This window comes from Centroberyx gerrardi, chromosome 21 (assembly GCF_048128805.1).
Source record: "Centroberyx gerrardi isolate f3 chromosome 21, fCenGer3.hap1.cur.20231027, whole genome shotgun sequence".
NCBI lineage: Eukaryota > Metazoa > Chordata > Actinopteri > Beryciformes > Berycidae > Centroberyx > Centroberyx gerrardi.
Genome location: NC_136017.1, coordinates 1,541,101 through 1,554,455, shown reverse-complemented (window position 1 = coordinate 1,554,455; position 13,355 = coordinate 1,541,101). Strand labels below are relative to the sequence as shown.

The window sequence follows — 13,355 nt, the reverse complement described above, 5'->3', positions numbered from 1 at the left end:
CAGGCAGAGTAACGATCATCAGAGCAGATCAGACTCCAGGACTTTTCATTCCATCCAATCAAGCAGTCAACACCCTCTCCTCTCCTACTGATCCCTCTGTAAGTCACTCCTATATAAACCTCTCCTTTCCACTCGACCTCCCAGTAACAGCGACCAGTCAGACCATTTCTACACAGCAGCTGTTTCCAGTAGTGAAATCTCTCTGGGTGATCAGGATATGGCTGCTCCTCTCTCACTGCTGTCAACTCTCTGTTGTCTTCAGACAGGAAGAGCTTTCTGTGTGCTGTGTTTGGGTCCAGCGTGAGTTCACAGGCATCTGATGAGAGAACAAGACTCAATACAGCAGCAGCTTCTCATCTAATACACCTGTTGTGTTTATTATCTGTTGATTTATTAACAGATTGACTGTTTATTTCTTCAGTTTCATGATGACACATTTTGTCAGCCATCTTTTGTCAGAGTAGGATTTGAATAAATAGATGTCACATACATGAGCTTTCTATTTAAATAGAAACTGAATGTGTGCTGCTTTGTTTTCATGAATCAAACTAAATACACACTTACACTTCCTCACACCTGGTTTCAGCCTCTGCACTCCACCATGGTCCACACTGTGGGGTTAAATAAAGTCAGATCAGCATAATCTCTTCATAATGGCAACAAATCACCTTCATAACCTTGAAAAGTGATTTTCTGATTTTCCATACAACATCACTCATATCCACCATTAAACATTAAACAGTACTTGTAAGACATTTCTTGTTAAAATATGTATTTAGATTATATAGTTTTATTGATTGTTTGGATTAATATTGATCATATTTAACATTTACTTGTGTAACATATAGTTTATATTGCCTTAGATTAATGCTCGTCTCTCTTTAGCTAATTACTGTCAGCAGAGAAGCATCAGGTGGATTGTGCATTTACATTTTCCTTCAATAGAGAGAAGCTGTTGAGCTAGAGCACAAATTAGTTTTGACCGTGGCTTTGAACATGTCCTTTACTGTGCCTTTTCTCCTCATCCCTTTGTTTGATTAAGTAAACAGTAAAACAAAGAATGTGGAGTGAAGGGCCTTTTTTAGAGTCACCAATCAACAGTTTAAGTGAGCTTGATACATCAAGAATCAAGAAAGCTGAACTTTCAGTGTTTCTCATCTTCTCAGTGTGACAGAGAAAATGTGTGTGACTCTCAGCCTCCTAGCAGACGTTGCCTCTCCAGACCTGAGAGAGTCCAGTCTCCAGTGTGGATCCTCCAGTCCAGCAGAGAGCAGCTTCACTCCTGAGGCTCCTGGATGATTGTAGCTCAGGTCCAGCTCTCTCAGATGGGAGGGGTTGGAGCTCAGAGCTGAGGCCAGAGAAGCACAGCCTTCCTCTGTGAGCAGACAGCCTGACAGCCTGCACACACACACACACACACACACACACACACACACACACACAAAACAAGGTACATAGGTAGATGTTTTTTAGTATACAGCTGTGAAAATAGTTGTGACAATGCAGTCAAATTCTAGCAAAAAGTGTAACTGTCTCAAATGCAAACAGTTGACCCAGTGATCGGCTCCATAGGCGGATTATGAGACAAAGGGCCCCTGGGCACCAGTGTTGGGCGGTAACGCGTTAGGCTACTCAGTGACGCGTTACAGTAATGTGATTACTTTTTTCAGTAATGAGTAGTGTAAGGGATTACAATTTAATTACATTCCAGTTTCTAATCCCAGTAACGCTCCGTTACTGCGTTACTTAAACCTGAACCTCCGTCAACCTTTTCTGTTTTTTTTTTTTCTTCAAATCCCTGTTTGTTTTTTTCTTCATATCTTCGGGACATGCAGCAGCTTTACGTCACTACTAGCTACAAAAGCTGGAGGGTGAGGGAGAGACGCAGACTTTCAGCAGCTGGAAGTTTTCCCGTTACTTTGTATTTATCTCAGTCGAGGATGCAAAGAACATTATTATCGTCCGTTGTAAACTTTGTGTGGCAGCAAAACTCTTTCCACAGTGAAAAACACAACATCCAGTTTATCAAAGCATCTGATACAACAACACAGCAACGTGAAACTCAGGGAAAAACACACTCCGACTAAACAACAGGTCTGGATTTCAGAGCAGGACGCTGGTGGACAAACAGCTACTCAGCAGAAGAAGAAGTGATGGATTATTTGAGGTCAGGAGGATCTGGGATTGAGACCCTCAACCAGTTCTCAAACATCCAAAACATTTACATGAAGTACAAAACCCCGACCCCATCTAGCGCCTGTGGAGCGGCTGTTCAGTTCAGGAAGTTTGCTGCTCAGCTCCAGAAGGAACAGACTGTCTGACAACAGGTTAGAGAAGCTTCTCCTTATGAGACACAATCGTTGTTTCACTTCTGAACAGCAGGCCTGGCTGTGGTCAGGAGCTGCTCTTACTAGTTTTTTCCTCAATGTTTCAATAAAGGGGATCCGTTTTAAAGTTTACGCAGAGCCAATCGCACAATATCACCTGAATCTCAACTCAGGATTTACAGCTCAAAATTGACACACTCAAAGCCAACAGCATGTTAGAAAGACACCTATCTGAATATAGTTTTGGAATCAGTTTAAGTCTCTAACAACTGAATGCAAGTCATGTTGCAAATTAAATAGCAACAACAGGTAGACCTCTGAAGGCTAAACAAATCATGAAATAGTCTTACCTAACACACCCGTTAATCTAGTGAGGATGGACATGAAAGTAGAAGCCTATAAGCTTATCATTTTGAAAGATGATAACATTTGTAGGATACTCGGCTATTAAAGACCGATTCAAATTCATATTCAAAACAGTTTTTTAAATACAAAAGTAAGATGAACATAAAAAACTACTGTATGCTCTCATTGGGTATATAATATTGCTATGACTATTATCTTTTTCTGTTAGTGCACTTATGGGAGAGAAAACTAAATAAACACAACGTCTCTTTCCATTGTTATGCTGATGATTCCCAGATATACCTTCCCCTCAAACCTATCGACCCTGACCGCCTCGACATCCTTCACAACTGTCTTGCAGACATAAAGTCCTGGATGTCTCAAAATTTCTTACAGCTCAACGACAACAAAGCAGAAATCATAGTCTTCGGTCCACCCTCCGCTACTACCTTACTTTCAAACAAACTTGGTAGCCTCTCTGCAAACTTGAAGCCAGTGGCCAGAAACTTAGGGGTTTATTTTGATTCCAACCTGAGCTTTGACGAGCAGGTGAAGAGGGTAATGCAGTCCTGTTTCTTCCATCTGAGAAACATATCCAAAGTCAAACCATTCCTATCTCCCACTGATCTAGAGAAGGTCATTCATGCCTTCATCTTCTCCCGTCTTGACTATTGCAATTCCCTCTACTCCTCCCTCAGTCAGAAGTCCCTCTCACGCCTCCAGCTCATCCAGAATGCAGCTGCCAGGGTTTTAACAGGTGCCAAACGTAGGGATCACATCACTCCCATCCTTGCGTCTCTCCACTGGTTACCGGTAATTTTTCGAATTGATTTCAAGATTCTTTTAATCACATTTAAAGCTTGTCTAGGCCTAGCACCCACCTACATCTCAGACATGCTAACCCCTTACGAGCCTGGGTGCAGCTTAAGATCTTCAGGCAGAGCTTTGCTGACTGTTCCTCAGTCCAGATTAAAAACTAAAGGTGATCGAGCATTTGCCTTTAGAGCCCCTACACTGTGGAACAGCCTGCCAGAGGACATTAGGCTAGCAAAGTCTGTGTCTTCTTTCAAATCACTCCTCAAGACACATTTCTACAGGTTGGCCTTCATGTAATTGTTTTATCCTGTTTTGAAATCTTATGTTTTTACTCTGTGCTATTATTATTGTCTGTCTTTGTATTACTGTCTGTCTTCTGTACTACTTTTTTTTTTGTAAAGCACTTTGTAAACTCTGTTTTTAGAAAGGTGCTATACAAATAAAGTAAAATAAAGTGCAAACACGTATTATTCTAGGCCTAAAAAACATATTTTAATGTGCAAAATGTCTCTGATTGCCTGCAATGCCCCAAAATCTACTGTCTGGCCACACAGCAGCTGCATGGTATATGAGTCAGTGGGCCCTACTGACAGATCAGGAGTGGAAAACAATATTTTGGGGTCTTCGTAAACCATGACTTTACATTACAAGGCCTTTGGACAATAATGCAGCGCTTTACTGCTAAAGCGCTATAGATAAACTGAGGGGAACACTCACTGTGACAGAGCCATGCTGACACCTTCAAAACTCATGTTTAGGTTATTATAGGGGGAAGTTTGGGGCTTTGGTGTTGATATAAATGACTAAGCCCTTTGACTGCAGGGCAGTAAATGTAAAGTTAGTGACAGCATCATCATGTATCAGGCTCTGGCTCAGGGGCCCCTGAGCTCTTGGGCCCCTGGGCCTGTGCCCGGTTGGCCCGTTCAGTAATCCATCCATGATCGGCTCTGTGGCTTCAGTTGGTTCAGTTTGAGAGTTTGTCTCAGTTTGTGACAGAATCTTAGAAGTCCTTTCTGCTATTTTAGGTTTCAGCAACTGATGCTGCAAGGAGAGGAAATAGTGAAATATCTTCAAGCTGATCCATGCATTCATCTCCAGCAGAGTTTGTTGACCGTCCCCAGAGGCAGAACAAAACATTTGGAGGCAGCACTTTCTTATCATGCTACACAAAACTGGAATAAACTCCCAGATAATATTAGACATGCCTCTAATCTGACCATTTTCAAATCTCGGCTACAAACGTACTTGTTCTCCTGCTATTTGGCTATTTTATTTTCATTTTATTTTCTTCCATTTCATATCTTTTATTACTTTTAATGTTACGCACTTTAAATTGAAAGAGGGATTCCTAATGACTCCTATTGATTATTTTTATGACTTTAAATTGTTTATTTTAATGGTGTATTGTATTTCTATTTAAATGTAAAGCACTTTAAATTGCCTGTGTACCCTTTTTATGCACTTTTAATGTTTGTCATAATGAATTAATTCTTTTATGCCTTCTTATCTTATGCTATCTTTTTTCCTTTCTTTTGTAAAACACTTTGAATTGCATTCAATGTATGAAAATGTGCTATATAAATAAACTTGCTTGGTTGCTTCATGGAAAGTAATTCAGAGGCTACAAAACAGTGCTAAATGTGCTGGTTTAAAAATCATGTGAGCAGAGAAAATCCTCCACAGGTCAGGTGTTTATTTACTGACATTAACCTGCATCAGGGTCTCTGCAGACATCAGCAAATTGAATTTCATGCTTCTTAAGACCTTTTTAATACCACTTTTAAGACATTTTAATGCCACTTCAAGCCGTAACTGGTCACACCAATTAAGGTTACACAAAAGCAGGATGTGAAAGCAAAACCAAGCACAGTGTTGATGGGTGAGAAGACGTCCATCACTTTAGTGTTTTACCAGTGGGAGGGCCACTGTAGCCATGAAAAAGAATGGAGTGGGAACAAATCACTAGCATTGATGACCATAGTGCAGCTTAAATGATTTCTTACAGACTGCACAGTAGGCTTCTCGGTCATTTATGTCAACGACGCACAACCACGCCTGGAAATGTTTCTCTTCCAGCTATTGTTGTGAAAATTTCCATTTTCCCATTTCTGGATTTGCTAGCCATCTCCTGTGCGTCTGTCTGTCTCCGCTGACTTTCCCACTCATTTATCACACTCATTTCACTGTAAAGTTCCCAAGCATCCAGTAATGATGCACCAATTTTGTTCCGGCCTGAATCAGTCTGTCAGAATTATAAAGTTCCACGGTTCCTACGGTATGGCTATAATAAATCACAATTAACATACAGATGTTTTTTAAAATTCAAACAAGTCATTAGGTTAAGGGACTAGTAACATGGGCCCTTTAGTAATATCTAACGGCAGCCACAGGAACTACAACATCGGCAGACGTGTCCCAAGGAGGTTCTCCTCCACCAGTCACACAGCCCAGCTCCACCCTCTCTCACCCCTCCCGTCCCACTGAGCTACGGTGGTCTGAAACTGACAAAGTATGAACTGGTGTTTTAACGGCACCTAGGCAAGTAGTGTTAAAGGGAGTCATTCCTGTCTTCCCCAGTTCTACATATGTGCTCTCCCAGGGTCCTATGTTCCCAGGGTCCTATGTTCCCAAGGTCCTATGTTACCAGGGTCCTATGTTCCCAAGGTCCTATGTTACCAGGGTCCTATGTTCCCAGGGTCCTATGTTCCCCAGCTCTATATAGCACATAATGGGAAGCTGAAAAATATGTTCCCCAGCTCTGTATTCGCTTAATATGGTTAGGGTTAGGATTAGGGTTAAACATAGGACCCTGGGAGAGCACATATGTAGAACTGGGGAACATAGGACCCTGGGAACATAGATACGCTCCCGTGTTAAAGTTCAGCATGTCAAGTGAAGAGGAAACATATCCCACTGTAAACTGTTACAAATGTTTAAAACATCCCACAGAGTTACAGAACTATCATGAAGTCAAGTAACATGTTATCAGTAGATACGATGCTCTGTTATCAACAAACCCAGAGGTCTAGCAGCTCAAGCTAGCTAACGCTAACCAACTACATCCTTTAGCCGCTTACTAGCAACAGGTTGTTTGTCATCATATTGCTTGACAGATATTTATGCGCAGTGAAGTCATTCAGTAGCGCCGCCGCTGCTGAAAATCCACTAAATTTATTTTTCCCATCACATGTATTTCTGCCAAGACGCATCTTTATGGTAGAAATGACAATTAGCGACATGTGGTCGTGAAAAAGCGTCAACCCCCCCGCGCTGTCAGAAAGAAATACAGGGGAAACACTGGAGCTAAAATTTGCCATGTGGCGCGTGGCTAACTTTAGCTACATCATAAGTTGTTTACCTGTCCAATAAACACAAGGCCAATTCCACATCGCTCCTGTTTTCAGAGTCCAAGCTCCTCCACCTCTGCAGTAATATTCACTCTGGTTTTGGAGCAGCTTTCTTACTGCAGGCTATCAGGATTTTTAAGCTTACTGCAGTTCGTTCTGCCGTGGTTGCACAAATGAAACTGAAAGGAGTCCTGAACTCAAGAGGGGCGTAGATCATCTCCACCAAAACAGAGTATGGGACTGGACTGCTTGTTTAGGTAACATTGAGGTAACATGGAGTGACTGGTGTTGATCAACAACACTTACAAACCCCCGCTGATATATTATGGTTATTTTGTGCAACAAGCCAGTAAAATATTACTCAGTATTGCTAAAATGATAAAGAAAATATTTAAGACCTCTGGGAATCTAATTTCAGACTTTTTAATGCCATTTCAGGCCTTCATTTTTGCAAAAAAATTTTTAATGACCCACGGACACCCTGCTGCATGTAAAGCAGGATTTAAATCTGTTGAACAGACTGAAGAATCCTGACCTGAGAGACTGTTTGAGAGCACAGACCTTAGTTTGAAGAAATGTGTCAATTCAATTAAAAAAACTGTAAATGGATCTTACCTGAGAGTCTCCAGTCTACAGTGTGGACTCTCCAGTCCAGCAGAGAGCAGCTTCACTCCTGAATCCTGCAGGTTGTTGTTACTCAGGTCCATCTCTCTCAGACTAGAGGACTGGGAGCTGAGAACTGAGGCCAGAGCTTCACAGCTTCTCTCTGACAGCTGACAGACACTCAGCCTTAATGGACATGAACAGATAAGAAAATGTTATTCTCTTATATTTTAATGTTGATGTCTGTGTTTTTTCTTTCAGATTACTACTAATAATAATGATAAACTTGATTCATCTAAAAGCAGAGGTTACAGTGTACTTTGCATGGTGCTGCAGATCACTGAGCTGAGTGAAGCACTAACAAAGCCAGGGATGCTGATTTGATTCCCACTGAGGTCACCAATACTAAAAATATATTCACACATGGTAATGTAAGGTGATTTGGATAAATACACCCACCAAATGGTACATGCTATGTTATGCTTTACAAAAAGCCATAAAGAAGAATAGTGAGATATATAAAGCAGATTTAAAGTGTTTTAACAGATGAGCCTGAACCCTCAGGAAGGCATTCCACAGTCTAGAGGCCCTGATGGGAAAAGTGTTTTCACCTTCAGTCTTGAGTCTAGACTGAGGGAAAGTCAGAAGGACCTGAAGATCTCAGCTTGCTCTCCGGCTCACAGGGAACTAAGAGCTCTGCAGTGAAACTCTGGACAAAACTAGCCATGCTTTAAATGTGATCAGTGAAATCTTAATATTAATTCTGTATCTAAGTGGTAACCAGTAGAGAGATGGTACAATTGGGGATATATGATCTCTGCTTAACACTAGTTAAAATCCTAGCTGCTCTATCCTGAACAACCTGGAGATGTGACAGTGAATTATGGCTGAGACAGGAATAGAGAGAAGTGCAGTAATCTAAATGACATGATATCAGAGCATGGATGATCTTCTCTAAATCCTTCATGGCTGTGTATATGAAGTTGGATCAGAATTAAACAAGTGCTGGAAAATTCCCAAACTTTTTTTTCCAGTGAAAATGAAATTGAAATTCAAAAAAGGCAAATGTAAAATGGCTTTGAAATTCTGATATAAAACTTGCAGGGTCGCCCTTTGCAGATTCATGAATCCTGACCTGAGAGACTGTTTTGAGAGCATAGACCTTAGTTTGGAGAAATGTGTCAAATCAATTGAAATAAGCTGTAAATGGATCTTACCTGAGAGTTTCCAGTCTACAGTGTGGACTCTCCAGTCCAGCAGAGAGCAGCTTCACTCCTGAATCCTGCAGGTCGTTGTTACTCAGGTCCAGCTCTCTCAGACTAGAGGACTGGGAGCTGAGAACTGAGGCCAGAGCTTCACAGCTTCTCTCTGACAGATTACAGAAGCTCAGCCTGAAGGATAATTAGTGATAAAGACAAAATATATTTCTTATTTTTTTCCTCTGTATGAATATTAGATTTAATATATTGAATCTATCCATTTTTCTATGCACTTACACAGATTTAATGGAGGCTTTGACCACTGGCAGCAGCCTCAGAAGAGCCTCCTCTGAAGCAGAGTATTTCTTCAGGTCAAACACGTCCAGCTCTTCTTCTGATGACAGTAAGATGAAGACCAGAGCCGACCACTGAGCAGGGGAGAGTCTGGTTCTGGAGAGACTTCCTGATCTCAGATACTGTTGGATCTCCTCCACTAGAGAACGGTCATTCAGCTCATTCAGACAGTGGAACAAATTGATGCTTCTCTCTGCAGCGGGATTCTTCCTGATCTTCTCCTTGATGTACTGGACTGTTTCCTGATTGGTCTGTGAGCTACTTCCTGTCTTTGTCAGCAGGCCTCGTAGGAGAGTCTGATTGATCTCCAGTGAAAGACCCAGGAGGAAGCGGAGGAACAAGTCCAGGTGTCCATTTGAACTCTGTAAGGCCTTGTCCACAGCACTCTGGTAGAGCTGATTTACCTGAGATTTGTCTCTTGGTTTAGATGGTGTGGAGGTTGATTGAGTTTCTGACAGCAGATTGACACCAGAGTCGATGAATGAGACGATGACATAAACAGCAGCCAGAAACTCCTGAATGCTCAGATGGACAAAGCAGAACACCTTGTCCTGGTACAGCCCACGCTCCTCTTTAAAGATCTGTGTGAACACTCCTGAGTACACTGAGGCTGCTCTGATATCAATGCCACACTCTGTCAGGTCGGCTTCATAGAATATCAGGTTGCCTTTCTCCAGCTGCTCAAAAGCCAGTTTTCCCAGAGAGAGAATCATCTTCCTGCTCTCTGTATTCCAGTGTGGATCTGTCTCAGCTCTCTCATGATACTTGGCATTCTTCTGTTTGGACTGAACCACCAGGAAGTGGATGTACATCTCAGTCAGGGTCTTGGGCAGGTCTCCTCTCTCACTGGTTTTCAACACATGCTCCAGAACTGTAGCAGTGATCCAGCAGAAGACTGGGATGTGGCACATGATGTGGAGGCTTCGTGAAGTCTTGATGTGGGAGATGATTCTGCTGGCCTGCTCCTCATCTCTGAATCTCTTCCTGAAGTACTCCTCCTTCTGTGGGTCAGTGAAGCCTCTCACCTCTGTCACCATGTCAACACACTCAGGAGGGATCTGATTGGCTGCTGCAGGTCGTGTGGTTATCCAGAGGCGAGCAGAGGGAAGCAGTTTCCCCTTGATGAGGTTTGTCAGCAGCACATCCACTGAGGTTGACTCTGTAGCATCAGTCAGGATCTTGTTGTTCTGGAAGTCTAGAGGAAGTCGACACTCATCCAGACCATCAAAGATGAACACAACCTGGAACTTGTCAAACCTGCAGATTCCTGATTCTTTGGTCTCAATAAAGAAGTGATGAAGAAGTTTCACCAAGCTGTACTTTTTGCCTTTCAGCAGATTCAGCTCTCGGAAAGTGAACGGAAATGTGAACTGTATATCCTGGTTGGCTTTGTCTTCAGCCCAGTCCAGACTGAACTTCTGTGTTAAGACTGTTTTCCCAATGCCAGCCACTCCTGTTGTCATCACTGTTCTGATTGGTTTATCTCTTCCAGGTAAGGGTTTAAAGATGTCTTCACATTTGATTGGTGTTTCTGGTCTCACTGGTTTCCTGGATGCTGCTTCAATCTGTCTGACCTCATGTTCATCATTGACCTCTCCACTCCCTCCCTCTGTGATGTAAAGCTCTGTGTAGATCTGATTCAGAAGTGTTGGGTTTCCTGCTTTAGCAATCCCTTCAAACAAACACTGAAACTTCTCCTTCAGATTTGATTTGAGTTCACGTTGGCAGATGGGAGCAAAAGTTTCTGAATGAACAAACAACAAATGAAATCAATGAGTAGATTTCAGTGTGGATGTATACATTAGATCTGCTGCAGATGTGTACAGCATATTTACAGTAGAGTTTGGAAATGTAAACATCTCTCATTTTCCACCATTTCCTCTTTCCATCATGTTAAACCTGTTAAAAACCTCTTACTGCTCTGCAGAAAGTCAGCCAGCTCCTCCTGCTTCATTCTCCTCAGGAAGTGCAGTGTGATCTGCAGAAAAGCCTCTCTGCTGCTCCTCCTCTGCTCTTCCTCCTCACCGTCCACCACCTCCTCATCCTCCCTCTGCCTCTCTGAGCATTCTGGGTAATCTGGACTCAGAACCCTCTGGACCCTTTTCAGCTCGTTCTTCACAAAAGTGACAATGTTCTCCTCAAGAAGCTGGAACAGAATACAAAATCGTGGAACACAACATCACATCCATCTTGCATGGTTTGAAAGCCCACTGGTCTAAAGAGTGCAGCATGGAGACTATAATGACCAGAATGGTTGATTTGCATTTTCTTTCTAGCTGAAGTAAAATGTGTTGTTGTACATTTACACACCATAAATATGGAGTCCAGGTCTGTTTGATGCTCCTGAGCAGACTGGCCAATGGGAACCTCTTTCCTTTGCTGGTGAACACTGTGGAGAAAACATTAAGTATTAGGTCTCCAGATATCAACACACACACACACACACACACACACCTACACACACACACACACACACACACACACAGATTGTTAAAGGTGTGTTCTGTCATGATGAATCTTGGCAGAAACACAAGGTGAACTCCACTGTAAATAGATATCATGAAGTCATTCTTCAAGACATTTGAAGATAATTTCACAAGGCTTTCCAGAAAATAGTCAAGCAGTACATGAAATGTGTCGGTCATCTAGTCATGAGATTTCAAGTGTTTCTTTGCAGGAGCGGTGAAGTTGAGATCCTACAGCAGACAGGCTGCTATCAAACTTAAACTCTGCACTCCACATCAAAACCATTAGAGGCATTTCCTTTTACCCTAACCCTTACTGTCAAAATAAATTAATAAATAATACCTCTTATTATTAGGCTACACCAAATTCGAGCGTATGCTTTAGTCTACATTAATACCCTAGGCCGTATGCATTCAGCTATTTCGCACTGTTCTAAACAAATCCCAGGCAACTGGCCAACAACACCGTGTGGTTTATGAGCCTGCAAATTCAGAAAATATTTTGCCTCAACAGCACAAATTCGACAGACCATTTTCACCTACAGGTTGGCTAAAGGTCAAGTTTAGGCAAGTAAAACAACTTGGTTAAGGTTTGGGAAAGGCTTTGGTCATGGATAAAACTTTTGCAAAAATGTAAAATTTGACTCACGATGGAGTTAACAAGTTATGTTCATTTCATGTATTTGTGTGAGATGAGGTTGGATAGAAAAATATTATGAGCACAGTGAAGGTATCTGTGTCCTTATGAGGAAGACAATTTTACAATTTTGCATTTTTTATGAAGGGCTGGACGAATTCTCATGACTTGATACCTCTTCTTAGGAGAGCTGGATGATAAACTCATCTGTTTTAAATTCTTACCTTTGCTCAGCAGAGTGCTGTCCATCTTTGAACTCAATAAGGCGATGAATAGACCGGTCACTCTTCATGGACACACAGCTGGGTTCAGGGGAGTCTGGTCTCTCCTGCTGGACTGGGCTTCAACACAACAGAGACAGAGCTTTTACTCTGAATAATGATGCTGTAATGATTTCACTGCTGAGCTCTGAGATGGAGAACAGTCATGGACAGTTAGAGATCCTCATCTTACCTCTTAGCTTTGGTCTGGCTGTCATGTTCCCCAGACAGAGTGGTTTTAGAGGGAGGGAGCCCCTCCTCTCTCTCCTCAGACTGACTCATAGTAGAGCGAACACCTTTACACAAATACACCCAACATGCTGTTAGCTGGACTGATCCATTACAACAAGGTTTCCATTACAGGATATATCACTTCTGCTGTTCTGATCACTCATGACAGTAAAATGCCAAATATACTGTAGTGTTAGTGTTTCTGGCACAAAATTTTGCGCTACAAAAATTCCCAATATACATCATGGATTTAAAAAAATTTGTATTGATAATGGCACTATGAACGCCATCTGCAAACAGCAGGTGATTTGAAAGACTTTAGCACCTTGTCTTACAAAAGTCGACTATCAGTCGTCACATCATACAATGTCAGCTAGTGTATTCATCAAACAGTAATATTACCTTGGAAGATGTTTTCCTGGTGAATTCACATCCAGATCAAGTCACAGAGACTTTCTGCCTTCATCTGTAGAGGAAACACTGACAGAGAAGACGCTGCTTATTCTCCTTCATCAGTTCTGGGTGTCTGTGTTAATTTCATCTGAGGCTGCTGTCACTTCCTCATAACCAAGTCTGAGGCAGAGAAATCACAGATCAGGTGATGTAGTTCTACTGTGTATCCACTAGATGGAGACATTAACCACATCATCTACAGTCAACTAAACAGCAGACCAGCACACAGAGATGTAATGTATGGAGGAGGAGAAATGTATATCGCTTTAAAATTCAATAACAGAGCGAGCTAAAATCTGTCTGACTTCACACAAAATG

The 13,355-nt window shown here is 41.9% G+C and overlaps 1 protein-coding gene across 1 annotated transcript in view; it reads right to left on the bottom strand.

The window, feature by feature from the left end:
• LOC139921032 (uncharacterized) overlaps nt 1-13,115 on the bottom strand; it is an 18,854-nt gene extending 5,739 nt beyond the window's left edge. Inside the window, 10 exon segments of the mRNA XM_078291004.1 lie at nt 1-316; nt 565-611; nt 1,225-1,398; nt 7,451-7,624; nt 8,656-10,735; nt 10,909-11,137; nt 11,302-11,380; nt 12,318-12,434; nt 12,547-12,649; nt 12,987-13,115. The exon segment at nt 1-316 is cut by the window's left edge and continues 198 nt beyond it. Coding sequence (XP_078147130.1) covers nt 1-316; nt 565-611; nt 1,225-1,398; nt 7,451-7,624; nt 8,656-10,735; nt 10,909-11,137; nt 11,302-11,380; nt 12,318-12,434; nt 12,547-12,635 — 3,305 coding nt within the window. The 5' untranslated portion in view covers nt 12,636-12,649; nt 12,987-13,115.
• Between the last annotated feature and the right edge of the window lie 240 nt (nt 13,116-13,355).